An 18717-nucleotide genomic window follows, 5' to 3' on the forward strand; every position below is an offset into this window, starting at 1 on the left:
CAGTGTTTGAACAGGTTTGCTTACCAACAAAAGGGTCACAGACGCCATAAAACCTTATTTATTTTTTATTGCATTGATTCCTGACCATTGCATTTGAATGCAACAAAGTAAAACATTTAAATGTGAAAAAATGTACTTTGTACAACTGAATTGAAGGCACTGCAGATTTGTGGCACTAGCAATAAACTTGTTAAAAACTGTGTTTGGAAACGTGAGCTTATTCAACCCAGTCTCATAAAAAAACGTGTAATAACTACGTTGGTCCACAACGTAGGACGTAGTATTTCTAGAAAAACGCCTCTGAAATTGTAAGATCCCTAAGTTTTTTTCACCATTCATTCCAATGGCTGGCGTCTATATCACGTGATCTTCACATTTCTCCCTGCAGAAAAAAAAAAACATGGCCGACCTTCGTTTTATTCTCCGTGTAAAATGCCTATTTTAAAGTTAGTTTGGCCATTAAAATGCCCTTTGATGTCATTTGATGCGAGAAATATGAGTTGTTATTTCAGATTATGTGTATAGTGGATGCACATGATCTTTAGTTTGCTAGTTATTACGAAGATTACTTCAGGAAATTGTGTCGATAAAACGTATATATGCCACAATTTTAGATGCAGATTTTGTTACACTAATACGTTTGCGCTGTGGACCAACACTATACTTTGACGGGGAAGGGGGTAGCAATAAAGATAACACCATTAAACAGCGTCCCTAGCAACCACCTTGGTGACAATGAAAACGTTGTACAGTATAGACACAATTTCCTGAAGTAATCTTCGTAATAACTAGCAAACTAAAGATCATGTGCATCCACTGCACACATAATCTGAAATAACAACTCATATTTCTCGCATCAAATGACATCAAAACGCATTTTAATGGCCAAACTAACTTTAAAATAGGCATTTTCCACTGAGAATAAAACGACGTGACATTGACGCCAGCCATTGGGATGAATGGTGAAAAAAAAAAACGTAGGGATCTTACAATTTCAGAGGCGTTTTTGTAGAAATACTACGTCCTACGTTGTGGACCAACGAAGTTATTACACATTTTTTTGGGAGACTGGGTTGGCTTGATTTGGGCAGCATCTTATTTCACCCTGTTATTCAACAGCAACACATAATGATCACTAAGCAGCTCTTTGTGAAGTGATCACAGCGCCTCAACACATCTGATATCAGGCAGCTTTCATCATCAGGCACTCACATAGTGGCTTCAACACATAATTAAACATAGTGCAAATCTATGCCAGTGTGACATATGTGGCATCAGTGGTGACCCCGCAGTTGTTATCCTTCATAGACATGAGGATGTAGCCGTCATTGCCCCAGTAAGTGGACCATGAGTTCTTTACCAACCAGTAGGGCTCCTCGTTCAGGGTGCCGTAACCCACTGCCAGCACAGCATGATCCAAATCTGCAGTGGTATTACCTGAAAAACACAAGAAACAAGTTGAAGAACAAGATCGGTGTTGCAGCAAAAAGTGTGAGCACCAGCGAGATGTGAACTCACCACACGCCGGTTCATAGTAGACGCCGTGGCTGTAGAACACAAACGATCGGTGCCCGGCATCGATGCTGACAGCCACCGGCCCCTTTTTAAAGAGCGCCAGCTTCAGGGCCTCTGCATCTCCTGGTATGACGTTGGTGTAGCTCTTGATTTGTGCAGTCAGCTGGGACGCGTTCACATGGCAAAATCCATTCTGTTTAGAAAGGAAGGGACAACGTTTACGGCTGAATTCATGTAGCAGCAGGACTAAAAAAACATGATGGTTTCCCCTTGTGGCTAGGGATGGGAATTGATAACATTTAATAGATCCAAATGCCTTGCCATGCTTTTATTCAAATGGACTTATAAGATGTAAAATAAACCATGAAGATAAAACTCAGAGCAGCAAGAAACCTGCGAGTACATTCACTTTAAGCCATACCACTGTAAGTGCTTGTGCATTAGTTTCATTGGTCAAAATCTTTAAAGAGCTTTAACAGCTACAACTTCTCTGCTTATCGGTCAGATTGTATATCTATTTGTCATCGCAGCTACTTTCATATCTCAGAGAACACACCACTAAATGTGTGCCTAATAATGTTTGATCATGTTAGAATAAAGGGAGCAGGGGGACAAAACTTTCCCTACTTGTAAGAAAGAGGTAATAGTAACGGATCTGTCAATACTCACAGGTAGGAGTACTTCTTAAAGGTAGGGTAGGTAAGAATGGAGAAACCAGCTCGAGTGGGCTAGAATTTGAAACTACGCAGCCGAATTTTTTTTTAAAAACAGACTTCCTCACAGAGCCCCTCCTCCAACACACACGAACGCGCACATGACCAATGAGGACACAAGATAAGTTTGTGCACAGATGAAAGGCTGACAGGCAGGTAGGCCATCCAGTTATTTTAGCCGGGCCGGCTCAAATGATTGGTCGTGCTTTTTACAGCGCCACAGCTTCCACAGATGAAATATTTGTATGTATTTATTGCTATCGGGATGTTAAGAGCATTCCATGGAATATAACAAAAAGTGTTTCTGAAGTGAATTACCTACCCCACCTTAATATATATAATTTTGTTATCACAATTGGGTGCAGACAGATGGAATCATGGTTCATAGGAACTGGTAACTTTAGCACTCTGTCCAACTAAGCTTTCCTGTCTCAGGTTAAAAGTCGAATGAGCTCAAAGGGTTCTTTTTCATTCATTTATTTTGGCAATTATCTCCAAATTAATCTAGGAGAGAAACTTTTCAAAAGGCCATCTGAGATAGAATATTACATATGGAAGAGCACATGTGTTAAGGTGTTTTATTGTGTCAACAGAAGTGAAACACCTTCACAGTTGGCTGCAATCCTTAAATAGAAAACTCTTAATTGGGCTTGGGTGCAGTAGTTTTAAATGTTGACTTGCTACAACAGCTACAGGCTGCATATTTTGTATTCATCTCACCATCCCCATGTAGGCCCCGTAGGTTTCTGTTGTTGCGATGCCTCCATGTTTCATGATCCACTCGTATCCTCTCCACTCCTCCCCTCCATCGCAGCCGTTATTGCCGAAACCCCAGGAACAGTCCAGCAGCATCTGCTGGGACAGAACCTGCAGAGAGCCCGTCTGAAACAACAAGACAGAACAACATGATCCCACTCAGATGAGCAACCTCAGCATGAATCTTTTTTTCTGAGGCAAAAAAGTTTGGGAAAATAAAGTTCAGTCAAGACCAGATGTTGCTCCAGAGTTTTTCGCTGCCCGACAGGATCGTAACATTTCCGTCACAATCCATTATTACCCGTCGGTCTTTACACAACTCTGACAGGGGGGAAGAGCACGCTCGTGAACTGTTAGCCGGTGTTATGCATGCCCACTGCACCTCGCGGGAGCGCGCCACAGCGTAAAGCACTACCAGATCTCAATGATTTTTACGGCAAAGTTAGGTTTGGAAACGATATCATCTCCTTTTTGGCGGGCTTGCATAACACCGGAGCCTCGCTGCGGGGAAGCTTGGGCGCTGTTCTGAGTTTGTTCTAATCTGTCAAAATGACGGACTGCTTTCAGATTTTTCCGTCATTGTTAAAAAAAAAATCGGCCATAGACGGAAAATATTCGGTTAACGCAACCTCTGGTCAAGACATGTTTTTTACACCAGCTGCTGTGAGGTTACCAAGATGGAGAGCAGCTCTGTTTACGAGCATGCAGGTCACTTCTTGCTGCTGCGCTGCTGGCAAAGGCATAAAGATGATCTGCTGGGGCTGCACAACAGAACTTACTCTTAACCTCATCTAACTGTGTCTGAAAAACACTAGAAATGCTTTAATAGAGAACTGCATGTATCTTCTCTCTCTATGCTACCATTTCAAGTGAGAAATCTTTAGTCATTTTCGTAAAACGGCTGGACATTTTAAAGTGACTATAAAAAGAAAACTATTTTAATGATGCTTTCATCAGAACAAAACTGAATATTTTATAATAACCAACCTCCTTCCATCTTTTCCCTGCAGTCAACACTACTCAATCCCTTACAGCTACTGGCCAAGGCAAGGGACGAAATCAGGAGTGTTTTGGTAAAAGAGTTCAAGAATTTGGTCATTTCAATGGGGTGCCTTCACATCCGATAAAACAGCGTCCAATGATTGGATCTAGTTGCATGGCAACAACAGAAAAGGAATGCCTTTGAGCTTTGCCGTGCATGGGCTGGAGGCAGGCCGGAGCCAGTACATTGTCACGTCTGTCTAACGTCAGTGTGGAACAATTACTCTTCTTACCGACAGCCCCCAGCCCCCAGCCCCCCCCCCCCCCCCCCCCCCCCCCTCTGAAGGGAGCGACTTGTTTACACTTAAAGGACACAACAGGGGGGCCGAAACTCAAATTAGGGCATCAAAGACCGAATCGTTACACTTTGGTGACTCAAATGGTCAGTCCAAGTTCACACAACATTATATTTCACTATATGTTTTAGACTGGCCATTTTAGGAGTTTAAAATGGAATAGCATAATTAGGTCTTGTATAATTTACAATAGGCTTACTTACTCTATTTCGCCTTATACCTGCACTGTACATTTGCTGTAAATGTACATTTCCCTGCTCCGGACAAATAAGGGATTTCTGATTCTGATCATTTCCTTTCGTGTGCTGCTGTAGTGTTATCTTTGGAAAATTGTCAGAAAAAAGTACCTTACTTCAACCCAAAATCAGCCATCATATTTTACTCTTTGTTTCTATGAAATGTGCTGTATTTATCCTGCCTAAATAACCAAATTCCCTTCATACAGCTGCAAGCACTATTAAAGTGACATTTTTGCACATTTTCAATATTTAGAAAAATGCCAACGATATATTAACACCAGACATAACTGCGATGAAAATCAACCTAAACATGAGCAGATGAAGCGTCATGCTGATCATCTGTGGCTTCAAACAGCATAAGGGAGTGTGGAAACACTGGAGAGTGGCCAGTGCGAGAGCTGCTGGTTTCTAATCCTTTACCTTCAGGAAGAGAGCGCCCTCTACTGTTCCAGTGGTGGCAAAGCTCCAGCAGGATCCGCAGATGGCCTGGTCCTTCACCGGGGTCACAGCACCTGCACAGAGTGGAGGTTAACACTAGGAACTCCAGGAAGAAAGAACCGTCTTTGGTAAAACAATGATATATCTGTACGTACCGTAAAGCCTCCAGTCAAGTGACTCGGGTAAGTTCACCTCTAGGTAAAGCTTTGAGGGGAAGGGGAGCCCTCTGTTCGGGGTCTTTGCTCGTTTCCTCCCCCTCATGGTGGCCAACTCCGACATGGTGCGATCCGACAGAGAGTTCAGAGCCAGAGAGAAGGGAAGCCCTGCGCGGTTTGATGAGTGGACATATCTACAGAAACAAGAAGACAGTCATCAGAAACCCTGCAGTTTGAACTAGTGCTATTAAGCTAGCCTGTTTTCATTAAGAAAGTTCATATTGTTTTAATAGAAAGCTCTACTTAACCCTTCCCCCCCCCCCCTGTTTACTGTTATTCGTACATTGTATTAGATTTCTTGTTTTTTATATTTTATGTATGCACCATGACATCAAGTCAACTTCCTAGTATGTGCGAACCTACCTGGCAATAAACCTGTTTCTGATTCTGATTATTGTGTGGTGAAATCGGCTTCTTATTTTAATTTTTTACCGTTCTGATATCGTACTTTTTTTCCAATTAATTAAATCTCAATTTCTGCGCTCTGTGTGCTACACTTTTAGCATTGTTTATAGGATTGTAGTGTTTTATGTTCTATAATACAATTAAAATAGTTTCTTACACAACAAAATGCCCTGCAGTGAGAAAACACATTCATTTTGACTAGTCTACAATGTTTGTTAGATTCCAAAATAGTTTTGTTGTTGTGACATTTCAAATAAAAAGAGACTTTTGCAACAACGTAAAAGAAAAAAAGTATTGAATGTTATTCCCACCTGAGGTTATGAACAAAAGCGTGCTGTCTTTCCTCATGCTCTCTCTCATCGCTGTACTGACGCTGAAACTTGTCCTTGAAATAGTTGAACATGCGCTCTGATTGGCCGGAAGCTGAGGTGTGGATGAGATCTTTCATTGGATTGGCCAACATGTGGTGCTCCACGCCTGGACCAGGAAATCCCCCACAGCTCATCCCTGTAGGGGGGGAAATAAAGTGTGATTTAACCCTTTTAAACTTTAAAGTTCCCCGATTATACATCAATATATAACAGGTCTCAGATATATACAATACATGTCTCTGAAGTGTTTGGCTCCAAACACCAAACAGATCATTGCAGCATTACCCATAATCCCCTCTGTTTCAGCCCTGTTTCCAAAGTGCTGATTCTCTGTCTGTTACTTTAGATGATAATAAGGAGCCCCTCCCCACGCCCCTCTGAGAGAGATCTGGTTAAAAAGAACACAATGGTGCTCTAGGAAGAGATTCAGGTGATAAGGTGTGGGGGGGGGGGGGGGGGGGGGGGGGTTACCTTGGTTGGTGATTGAAGAGATATGAAGAAGAGGGGACACATGTTGTTGTAGAAGAGACATGAAGAAGAGGGGACACATGTTGTTGTAGAAGAGGGGGGGGGGGTTACCTTGGTTGGTGATTGGCTAATGGTTACACAAGCCAAAAAATCGTGATGACATCATAAAGTGGCGAAAATCTGATCAGCTCATTTTCAGACAGGTGAAGAGGGGACACATGTTGATGTCGAAGAGACATGGAGAAGAGGGGACACATGTTGATGTAGAGAGACATGAAGAAGAGGGGACACATGTTGTTGTAGAGACATGAAGAAGAGGGGACACATGTTGATGTCGAAGAGACATCAAGAGAAGAGGGGACACATGTTGTTGTAGAAGAGATATGGAGAAGAGGGGACACATGTTGTTATAGAAGAGACATGGAGAAGAGGGGACACATGTTGTTGTAGAAGAGACATGGAGAAGAGGGGACACATGATGATGTAGAGAGATATGAAGAAGAGGGGACACATGTTGTTGTAGAAGAGATATGAAGAAGAGGGGACACATGTTGTTGTAGAAGAGATATGGAGAAGAGGGGACACATGTTGTTGTAGAAGAGATATGGAGAAGAGGGGACACATGTTGATGTAGAGAGATATGAAGAAGAGGGGACACATGTTGATGTAGAAGAGACATGGAGAAGAGGGGACACATGTTGATGTCGAAGAGATATGGAGAAGAGGGGACACATGTTGTTGTAGAAGAGATATGGAGAAGAGGGGACACATGTTGTTGTAGAAGAGACATGAAGAAGAGGGGACACATGTTGATGTAGAAGAGACATGGAGAAGAGGGGACACATGTTGATGTAGAGAGACATGAAGAAGAGGGGACACATGTTGATGTAGAAGAGACATGGAGAAGAGGGGACACATGTTGATGTAGAGACATGAAGAAGAGGGGACACATGTTGATGTAGAGAGACATGAAGAAGAGGGGACACATGTTGATGTAGAAGAGACATGGAGAAGAGGGGACACATGTTGTTGTAGAAGAGACATGGAGAAGAGGGGACACATGTTGATGTAGAGAGATATGAAGAAGAGGGGACACATGTTGTTGTAGAAGAGATATGAAGAAGAGGGGACACATGTTGTTGTAGAAGAGATATGGAGAAGAGGGGACACATGTTGATGTCGAAGAGATATGGAGAAGAGGGGACACATGTTGTTGTAGAAGAGATATGGAGAAGAGGGGACACATGTTGTTGTAGAAGAGATATGAAGAAGAGGGGACACATGTTGTTGTAGAAGAGATATGGAGAAGAGGGGACACATGTTGATGTAGAAGAGACATGAAGAAGAGGGGACACATGTTGATGTAGAAGAGACATGAAGAAGAGGGGACACATGTTGATGTAGAAGAGACATGGAGAAGAGGGGACACATGTTGATGTAGAGAGACATGAAGAAGAGGGGACACATGTTGATGTAGAAGAGACATGGAGAAGAGGGGACACATGTTGATGTAGAGACATGAAGAAGAGGGGACACATGTTGATGTAGAGAGACATGAAGAAGAGGGGACACATGTTGATGTAGAAGAGACATGGAGAAGAGGGGACACATGTTGTTGTAGAAGAGACATGGAGAAGAGGGGACACATGTTGATGTAGAGAGATATGAAGAAGAGGGGACACATGTTGTTGTAGAAGAGATATGAAGAAGAGGGGACACATGTTGTTGTAGAAGAGATATGGAGAAGAGGGGACACATGTTGTTGTAGAAGAGATATGGAGAAGAGGGGACACATGTTGATGTAGAAGAGATATGGAGAAGAGGGGACACATGTTGTTGTAGAAGAGATATGGAGAAGAGGGGACACATGTTGTTGTAGAAGAGATATGAAGAAGAGGGGACACATGTTGTTGTAGAGAGACATGAAGAACAGGGGACACATGTTGATGTCGAAGAGATATGGAGAAGAGGGGACACATGTTGTTGTAGAAGAGACATGGAGAAGAGGGGACACATGTTGTGTTAGAAGAGACATGGAGAAGAGGGGACACATGTTGTGTTAGAAGAGACATGGAGAAGAGGGGACACATGATGATGTAGAGAGATATGAAGAAGAGGGGACACATGTTGTTGTAGAAGAGATATGGAGAAGAGGGGACACATGTTGATGTAGAAGAGATATGGAGAAGAGGGGACACATGTTGATGTAGAAGAGATATGGAGAAGAGGGGACACATGTTGATGTAGAAGAGATATGGAGAAGAGGGGACACATGTTGATGTAGAAGAGACATGGAGAAGAGGGGACACATGTTGATGTAGAAGAGACATGTAGAAGTGGATTTTGCATAATAGGTCCTATTTAAAAACAATTCTGGATGTTTGGACCTACAGCAGAGCACGCACCTTCAGGCAGGGAGAAGGCTTTGGGGTCCACATGAAGGCTGAACTCTTTGTAGTCCACCAGGTATTTGTCGTAATGTGAGCCCAGCAGCGTGTCGTATCCCATCATCTCGTAATGCAGCGGGGTGGCTGGGTCCTCCTTGCTGTTTGCCCCCCGCTCTGAGTGTGTCACCCACAGTGTGTAGGTGTTCTTCTTGTGACCCACAGTGGTCACATTCTGCCACACTTCACACAGAAACCCTCCAAAGTACTCCATCCTCAGGAACTATGGGGGAGGAGGGGGCATCAATATCAGAGAGGCAAACTCAGTGGACCTTTTTAAACGACATCAGAAGACATATTGTTCTAGATTAGGTTTTTATCAGGGACATCCTCCTTTTAATTGGTCTTTAAATCATTATTATAATTTGTTATATTCATTTATTTATAGTTTTTATGTATTCATGTTATCTTATGTCTTCCTTTGTTGTACTGAGAGGATTGAGAACATTTGGATAATTATTTATTTTATTGTACTCTTTTATTATTATTATACCTTTTTACCTCCTTATGTTCATTGAATTTTTAAACAATGTTTGTTTTGCTGCCTGTGTGTAAAAAGGTTAAACGTTTGGTCTGAAGTTACATTTTAATAGTATAGGTCACAGAATACACCGTGAGGGGGGAAGTTACGGAGCCCCCTAGGGGACATGGAGAAGAAAAACAAAATTATTTAAAAAAAATAAAAAATGTTTTGCGATATCTCACAATACTTTTGCGAGATCTCGCAAAACCTTTCATTTAGCTCAATGTACTTCCTGGTCAGTTCGGCTGCTACGGCAACACAGAAACCACAACAATGGAGCGGTTCATCGATTTTACTTTGAGCTTGGCCTTAAATATAAAGATATAACATCAGTGCTTGGCAATAGGCACGGGTTTCACATAAGTGAAAGACACCTCAAGAGAACACTCAGAGCGAGGGGACGTCCCTCTGAGCTGAGTTATTGACAGATTCGAATTTCGCGGATCAATAACTCATGAACATAACGTTGTAAAAATACAAACAACATGACTTTACAATCATAGCAAGGTAGACAACGAGCTACAGAGTCGTTTTCATCAGAACAGTTTGATATGCGCCGTCATTCGAGCTAAACATCAATAATTGGTCACAATCTGCAGCTGGAGGAGGGAGTGCTTAGGGACCGTCTACAAACTGCAACGGGGTTTTGCGAGATCTCGCAAAACCTTTTTCTTTTGTTCGAATAATACTTTTTGTAGAAGTTCTTATTTTAGGGATTATTTTTCCATGCTGTAAAATAATCTAGGAAATGCTTTGGTTCATTATCATAGCAACAAATAACAGTTTTCAAGTTTGTTTGAGTTAATAAAACTGATATCAACATTTGTTTTTAAATTTCAGCTAAAAACGCACCTCTTTGCACTTGCTTTTAACACTAGTTGAACATAACATTTGTATGTGTTTCTAGTTACTGTGCTTTTTAAATCATAGTTTTATTATTTTATTCCCATTGTGTTATTTGATAATGAGGTTGTTTTTAAATGTGCTATATAAATTAATAAAGATTGAGATTACACAACTTTGTTTTGGTGCTGAGATACTGCACCGAGCGTCTTTACACGCACAGACCTGGAAGCCCTGCACATCGGGCAGAGACGCCTGCGCGATGACGGCTTCATCGGCCGTTCCGTTGGTCTGGAAACACTTCATCACGTTCTGCTCCGTCTCTGTGGTCTCTGGAGAGATTTTATAAGCAACGCCCCACTGCGGCTCTGCACCCAGCTGGTAGGTCGACACCTGGCCTGTTGACAAACAATGTGAGACACCTTTTGTTTACTTCAGTAACATAATGACATCACTATATTACACTAGTGCTTCTGTTGATATGCTTTATGATAGGGTGGGACATCTCTCAGCGGTTGACCAATCAAAACAGAGCCAGCCAGCTAACCAATCAAATCAGACTGGGCTCTGGTTTCAGACAGAGGGTGAAAAGAGCTGCTGCAGCACAGGCAGTATGAGAACAATAAAGAGCTTTTTGAACATTAAAGCATGGAGACATGTCACAGTAGAGACACTAAATACTCATATGAGCCTGATAATTAGGCTTTTCCATTTCTTTTAATGACCAAAACTCTCATATAACTAATTTTCTTTTCACCCCATGTACAGATTGTGCAACCCCATGACGCAAATGTAGGATTTGGGATACTTAAATACAAATTGGTAACTGCCACTTACTAACTGTGATGCCCCTGTGGGGTCATCTGGAGAGGGTGTGGCTGTGCAGTAACTCAGGGCACCTGGGTCTGGTGCCCTACAAGTATTTAAAGCCTCTCTGTTTCCTCTCTCTGTTTTCTCCTACAAGCACCCAGTTTTGGTTGAGTATGTTCAGTTGCTTCACTTTGTGCACTTCAACACTCTCACACTCATACATGTCCATGCAATCCTCACCCTACACGTACACTATACCACTGACATCCACACCTCATGCTTCATTTGGGTTTGCACTTAATTAAATTTGGCTAATTTGGACTACTTGCTTTAATAAACATATTTTGTTAAACCGTTGATATGGTGTGTCTCCTCTTTGTTGTGGCCTTTTGAGCCAGGTCATAACACTAACCGTAACAGAGAAAAGTTCAATCCGACATTTTACTTCCTGAAGATGGTAAGGATACAAAAGAAGAATCCTATAACATAATCTCAAACAAGACAGAAAGTAACGGGCTCAAAGTCATATGAGCTGTAACACGAGGTCACAGTAAAACTTCTCCAGAAGTGCTTATTCTTTCTTTTTCACTTCTTTGTTTATGTGCTCATGTTCTGCTCTGCTCACAAAGGTCTGACACAAGAGGTCTTCAGTTTCACATCAATAATCCAGCCAATCAGGAAAAACCCAGTCAGCTTTAAGAGGAACAGTCATGTGGTTTCTTACCATGGTAGTAGTCTATTCGGCTGGACTTTGCCGCTAGATCAAACCAGGCCTCAAAAGGCTCCTTGATCTCAGCATAGGGCAGAGAGATCACCCCTGCAATGGAAAGGTCAAACATGTTATCGTGTAATAAAACAACATTATAAGGAAAAGGCCCAAATGTGTAATGTGCAGGTACTGCTTACCTTTGACATGATAGCTGCTCCCAAAATTTGGAAGAGAGGGGACTGCTTTTCCCTCTGAAGCTGAAAACAAGCGTTATTTATGTAATACTCATAACAGAATGCATGTGATATGTAATAACATGTGTCACGTGTCCTTATCAATTACAAAGGGTCACAGCAAATATCTACAAGAGATGTGGTAATTCAGTCAAATCTCTATTTTCTTCCAAAGTTACGGCCATAGCAGACAATGAACGGATGTCTTTTGTCAGTCATTTTGTAGGGAAATTGAACAATTAACATAAGAGAATGCGTTATTAGTCCCAGAATGTGGGGAAATGTGCAGTGTTTCAGCATCAAAAAGACAAAGTTAGTGCACAAGTGCCCAGATAAAAACTAAACTAAATATTGTAGACAGTCTGGAATTAAAACTATTGCACGCATGCTATGTACTTATCAAAAAGCATATCATATTGATGTTACGGATGAATTAGGAGTTTTTGTATGTGCAGTTTAGTCGTATATATAAAATCTACATTATGGGTAAACTGGGAGCAGTGCTGATTAAATTATTGTACATTATTAAGCCATTCTTCAAGTAAAACATATTTGTAAAAATCGAATAGCTCCCAGACTTGCCCACAATCCCTCATATTGCATTTAGCAAAGGGAAGGAATAACAATATAACACAATTACTTATTACACATGTAGTAAAGTTCAGTCATTAAAATGTAGCATTGCGTGTTACATATATAGTATACCGAATCAAAGAATAGGTTATACTTATATAGTATCATAAGCAATATTGTACGATGCATCAGGCTGCCTTTATAAGCAAGTTAAGTCTACATTTACATATTTCTGCCTGAAGTTTGGCATTAATTGAATCAGAATGCCTTTATTCGTCCCACAGAGGAGATCATTACATTGTGACAGCAGTATAAATAGAGACGAACTTAAAAAAATAACAAACTGTTAGATAAAAAGCCATGCACATAGTATTTAAAATAAATAGTACACATGCAGGGAAACATTGTAGAATACTGTGTGGTAGCGGGTAGATTGCAGTGGTAAATAAAATAAATATATTTACAAAATAAATATAATTCATGTTTGTTGTCAGTTACATGACATGTAATGCTAAGAAGTAGCAGGCGGTGGTAATACTAATTATTGCACAACACTGGTGTCATAGTTATAGTGAATAATAGTATAGTACAACCTCTAGCCTTTAAATGTATGAACTGCGAGTATGTACCACTGCTGTGAAAGACGTATTCCTGAAAGTATTCCTTAAGTAATCTGAACAAAAACCTTCATGACATCGATCACGCTGTAATAACACTGACTGCTATGCTAGCTGCTATAATAGCATGACGCTAACTGAAAACACAATGTAAATATTGTCTCTTACCTATTACAGCCCACAAAAGAACAGCTGCGATGTACAAACGCATTGTTTCCACTGTTAGAGATCAGAAATAGAGTCAGACTAAACTAAAACAAAAACAAAAACAACAAAAACTCTCGCAACCTTCGTTTGTTCTTAAATAACTAACTACAAGGACCCAAAGTAACTGACGTCCTCTCAACCAATCACAGTGTTGCTTTGAAAAGTGTCCTCAAATCAGACACGAGAGGTGGGGTTTATTTGCGAGTCATGTGATTTGTGTCATATGACTTATTCTGTAGTTATACCAAATATGTAGTTATAATCAATAATGCAAATAGCAACGTTATAAACAGTCTCTGCAATGACTGTAGTTTGTAATATGCAATATTTTGTATCGGTAATATCCAGTGTTGGTTAGTAACAACGTACATTTACTCAAGCAAGCGCAGTACTTTAGCTGAGTATTCTCAGTTTATTCTACTTTATACACTATTCCACTACATTTTAGAAGCCAATATTGTACTTTTTACTCCGTTAAATTTATTTTATTTATAAAAATGAATTATTGAAAGGACTATGGTATATAATTATAGGTTAGGATATCCATCAGCAGTACAATATTTTGTATTAGTTCTACCTTTACCAGCTGTAATAGCATAAGAAGTACTTTCACTCTTGGTACTCTAAGTATATTTTGATACAGTTACATTTGTACTTTTACTTCAGTAATGCAGAATGCAGGATAGTATTTTTTTTTTATATGACTACTTCTTCAACCACTGTATACATACTGTATCTGTGGACCGCTTGAGTTGAAATATAGAGTGTTGAAAAGGTTAGCTCCGAATTAATGTTATTTATTGAGGTCCATGATGTGATGAAGATGTGAAGGAAGCCTTATCAGAGGGAGAAAGGGATATCATTTAGGAGGTTGCCCATAATAGTAATTTAGAATGTTGGCCATGGTGATTTAGAATGTGCTTTGGAGTTTTGGCATTCTGGAATGCTGGAATGTTGGGACAGACTATAAGTTCCAGGCTGATCAGTCTCCCCTTCATTTGGACAGGGGAGGCCAAGTAGGGTAGGTGTGTGATCACTTTGAGAGTTTTTTTAAGTAAGATGAGGATTTTTAATTATTCTTGAGACGTGACCATCTCTATTAAAAAAATGTGGGACAGGGAATTTGTTATGTGCGGACGTTTGCACAAAGTAAGTATTGGAGAATAGGGTTTGTTTTCTTCTGACGGAGCGGCTCCACCTGTTTGCTGCCTGCCATCTGCGATCTGGGCCTGCTTACCACCTGTCCTGGTTCTGCTGTTGCAGAGGCCTGCTTTCACCCCGGGGATACCACGCTGCTGCTTTCGTCTGTCCTTTGCTGTTGTGCTGATTTTGCTCCGGGAACGTCGCGGATTCTGTGTGCTGGTCTGGGAAAATGGCCCATATCGGGATTCTGCTGTGCCTGTTAACTGTTTTGGACTATGAGAAGATCTCTCGTCATTCTGAGGAGTCTACTGGATTCAGGTCTGTTCTGCCACCCGCAGTGGGCATCCCCTGCAAAGGTTCGGATGTGTTACACAAACATTTACCGGTTGCCTTGTCACAGTCAATCTGCTCGACAAAATATGTTTGTCTTTTTTGTTTTCCTGCGATGATGGTTCTTCAGGACTGCTTCTTAAGCTCTAATCACACTCTCGCAGACTTTTCCGGTGATTCTAAAGTAGATGACAATGTATGTGTGTTGCTTAAGAGAAAAAGATGCCTGTTTTTGTTGTTGTTATTACCGTCAGGAAATGTACAACCTAACCCTGGTCCGCCCAGTAGTAGTAGTCAGATCGCTACTCCTGCTGATTTTAAAGCTAGATCTGGGATGGATGGACAGATTCCTGTACATTTCATGCATTTTTAATGGGAGTATTCAGGTGTGGATGAAATGGCCATACCTTCCTTAAATTCACATCAAACTTACCCAGCTTTCACACACTAATTCATGGGTAATAAAGCCATGTGCACACTGTATTTAAAGTAATCTTACCCAGCTTTCAGACACTAATTCCTGGGTAAGAAAGTCACCCTGCATGCGTCGTCAAATGTGATTGAAATGGACAGATTCCTGTACATTTCATGCATTTTTAATGGGGTCGTCGAATGTGATTGAAATGGACAGATTCCTGTACATTTCATGCATTTTTAATGCGAGTATTCAGGTGTGGATGAAATGGCCATACCTTCCTTAAATTCACATCAAACTCACCCAGCTTTCACACACTAATTCATGGGTAATAAAGCCATGTGCACACTGTATTTAAAGTAATCTTACCCAGCTTTCAGACACTAATTCCTGGGTAAGAAAGTCACCCTGCATGCGTCGTCAAATGTGATTGAAATGGACAGATTCCTGTACATTTCATGCATTTTTAATGGGGTCGTCGAATGTGATTGAAATGGACAGATTCCTGTACATTTCATGCATTTTTAATGGGAGTATTCAGGTGTGGATGAAATGGCCATACCTTCCTTAAATTCACATCAAACTTACCCAGCTTTCACACACTAATTCATGGGTAATAAAGCCATGTGCACACTGTATTTAAAGTAATCTTACCCAGCTTTCAGACACTAATTCCTGGGTAAGAAAGTCACCCTGCATGCGTCGTCAAATGTGATTGAAATGGACAGATTCCTGTACATTTCATGCATTTTTAATGTGAGTATTCAGGTGTGGATGAAATGGCCATACCTTCCTTAAATTCACATCAAACTTACCCAGCTTTCACACACTAATTCATGGGTAATAAAGCCATGTGCACACTGTATTTAAAGTAATCTTACCCAGCTTTCAGACACTAATTCCTGGGTAAGAAAGTCACCCTGCATGCGTCGTCAAATGTGATTGAAATGGACAGAGTCCTGTACATTTCATGCATTTTTAATGGGGTTGTTGAATGTGATTGAAATGGACAGATTCCTGTACATTTCATGCATTTTTAATGGGGTCGTCGAATGTGATTGAAATGGACAGATTCCTGTACATTTCATGCATTTTTAATGGGGTCGTCAAATGTGATTGAAATGGACAGATTCCTGTACATTTCATGCATTTTTAATGGGAGTATTCAGGTGTGGATGAAATGGCCATACCTTCCTTAAATTCACATCACACTTACCCAGCTTTCACACACTAATTCATGGGTAATAAAGCCATGTGCACACTGTATTTAAAGTAATCTTACCCAGCTTTCAGACACTAATTCCTGGGTAAGAAAGTCACCCTGCATGCGTCGTCAAATGTGATTGAAATGGACAGATTCCTGTACATTTCATGCATTTTTAATGGGAGTATTCAGGTGTGGATGAAATGGCCATACCTTCCATAAATTCACATCACACTTACCCAGCTTTCACACACTAATTCATGGGTAATAAAGCCATGTGCACACTGTATTTAAAGTAATCTTACCCAGCTTTCAGACACTAATTCCTGGGTAAGAAAGTCACCCTGCATGCGTCGTCAAATGTGATTGAAATGGACAGATTCCTGTACATTTCATGCATTTTTAATGGGGTCGTCGAATGTGATTGAAATGGACAGATTCCTGTACATTTCATGCATTTTTAATGGGAGTATTCAGGTGTGGATGAAATGGCCATACCTTCCTTAAATTCACATCAAACTTACCCAGCTTTCAGACACTAATTCATGGGTAATAAAGCCATGTGCACACTGTATTTAAAGTAATCTTACCCAGCTTTCAGACACTAATTCCTGGGTAAGAAAGTCACCCTGCATGCGTCATCAAATGTGATTGAAATGGACAGATTCCTGTACATTTCATGCATTTTTAATGGGGTCGTCAAATGTGATTGAAATGGACAGATTCCTGTACATTTCATGCATTTTTAATGGGAGTATTCAGGTGTGGATGAAATGGCCATACCTTCCTTAAATTCACATCACACTTACCCAGCTTTCACACACTAATTCATGGGTAATAAAGCCATGTGCACACTGTATTTAAAGTAATCTTACCCAGCTTTCAGACACTAATTCCTGGGTAATAAAGTCACCCTGCATGCGTCGTCAAATGTGATTGAAATGGACAGATTCCTGTACATTTCATGCATTTTTAATGGGGTCGTCAAATGTGATTGAAATGGACAGATTCCTGTACATTTCATGCATTTTTAATGGGAGTATTCAGGTGTGGATGAAATGGCCATACCTTCCTTAAATTCACATCACACTTACCCAGCTTTCACACACTAATTCATGGGTAATAAAGCCATGTGCACACTGTATTTAAAGTAATCTTACCCAGCTTTCAGACACTAATTCCTGGGTAAGAAAGTCACCCTGCATGCGTCGTCAAATGTGATTGAAATGGACAGATTCCTGTACATTTCATGCATTTTTAATGGGGTCGTCGAATGTGATTGAAATGGACAGATTCCTGTACATTTCATGCATTTTTAATGGGAGTATTCAGGTGTGGATGAAATGGCCATATCTTCCTTAAATTCACATCAAACTTACCCAGCTTTCACACACTAATTCATGGGTAATAAAGCCATGTGCACACTGTATTTAAAGTAATCTTACCCAGCTTTCAGACACTAATTCCTGGGTAAGAAAGTCACCCTGCATGCGTCGTCAAATGTGATTGAAATGGACAGATTCCTGTACATTTCATGCATTTTTAATGTGAGTATTCAGGTGTGGATGAAATGGCCATACCTTCCTTAAATTCACATCAAACTTACCCAGCTTTCACACACTAATTCATGGGTAATAAAGCCATGTGCACACTGTATTTAAAGTAATCTTACCCAGCTTTCAGACACTAATTCCTGGGTAAGAAAGTCACCCTGCATGCGTCGTCAAATGTGATTGAAATGGACAGATTCCTGTCCATTTCATGCATTTTTAATGGGGTCGTCGAATGTGATTGAAATGGACAGATTCCTGTACATTTCATGCATTTTTAATGGGAGTATTCAGGTGTGGATGAAATGGCCATACCTTCCTTAAATTCACATCACACTTACCCAGCTTTCACACACTAATTCATGGGTAATAAAGCCATGTGCACACTGTATTTAAAGTAATCTTACCCAGCTTTCAGACACTAATTCCTGGGTAAGAAAGTCACCCTGCATGCGTCGTCAAATGTGATTGAAATGGACAGATTCCTGTACATTTCATGCATTTTTAATGGGAGTATTCAGGTGTGGATGAAATGGCCATACCTTCCTTAAATTCACATCAAACTTACCCAGCTTTCACACACTAATTCATGGGTAATAAAGCCATGTGCACACTGTATTTAAAGTAATCTTACCCAGCTTTCAGACACTAATTCCTGG

General features: G+C 40.6%; 1 protein-coding gene across 1 annotated transcript; it reads right to left on the bottom strand.

Moving 5' to 3' along the window:
* Positions 1 to 49: 49 nt before the first annotated feature.
* Positions 50 to 13559, bottom strand: LOC117455182 (digestive cysteine proteinase 1). Its single transcript, XM_034094579.2, has 11 exons — positions 13378 to 13559; positions 11984 to 12043; positions 11802 to 11894; positions 10493 to 10665; positions 8863 to 9124; positions 5930 to 6125; positions 5154 to 5347; positions 4981 to 5072; positions 2949 to 3110; positions 1519 to 1708; positions 50 to 1437 (listed from the first exon to the last, which is right to left on the bottom strand). Exons 1-11 carry the CDS (start codon positions 13418 to 13420, stop codon positions 1250 to 1252), a joined length of 1653 nt encoding a protein of 550 aa, XP_033950470.1. The 5' UTR covers positions 13421 to 13559; the 3' UTR covers positions 50 to 1249.
* Between the last annotated feature and the right edge of the window lie 5158 nt (positions 13560 to 18717).

The sequence above is a fragment of the Pseudochaenichthys georgianus genome, chromosome 11, assembly GCF_902827115.2.
Source record: "Pseudochaenichthys georgianus chromosome 11, fPseGeo1.2, whole genome shotgun sequence".
Classification (NCBI taxonomy): domain Eukaryota; kingdom Metazoa; phylum Chordata; class Actinopteri; order Perciformes; family Channichthyidae; genus Pseudochaenichthys; species Pseudochaenichthys georgianus.

Bases quoted from the DNA above. Each gene is read 5' to 3' on its own strand.
- LOC117455182 (XM_034094579.2), bottom strand. From the start codon at position 13,420: ATGCGTTTGTACATCGCAGCTGTTCTTTTGTGGGCTGTAATAG. The intron at 6,126-8,862 runs GTGCGTGCTCTG...CCCCCCCTACAG, and splicing joins AGCCTTCTCCCTGCCTGAAG to GGATGAGCTGTGGGGGATTT. The intron at 3,111-4,980 runs GTAAAGGATTAG...TTGTTGTTTCAG, and splicing joins AGGGCGCTCTCTTCCTGAAG to ACGGGCTCTCTGCAGGTTCT.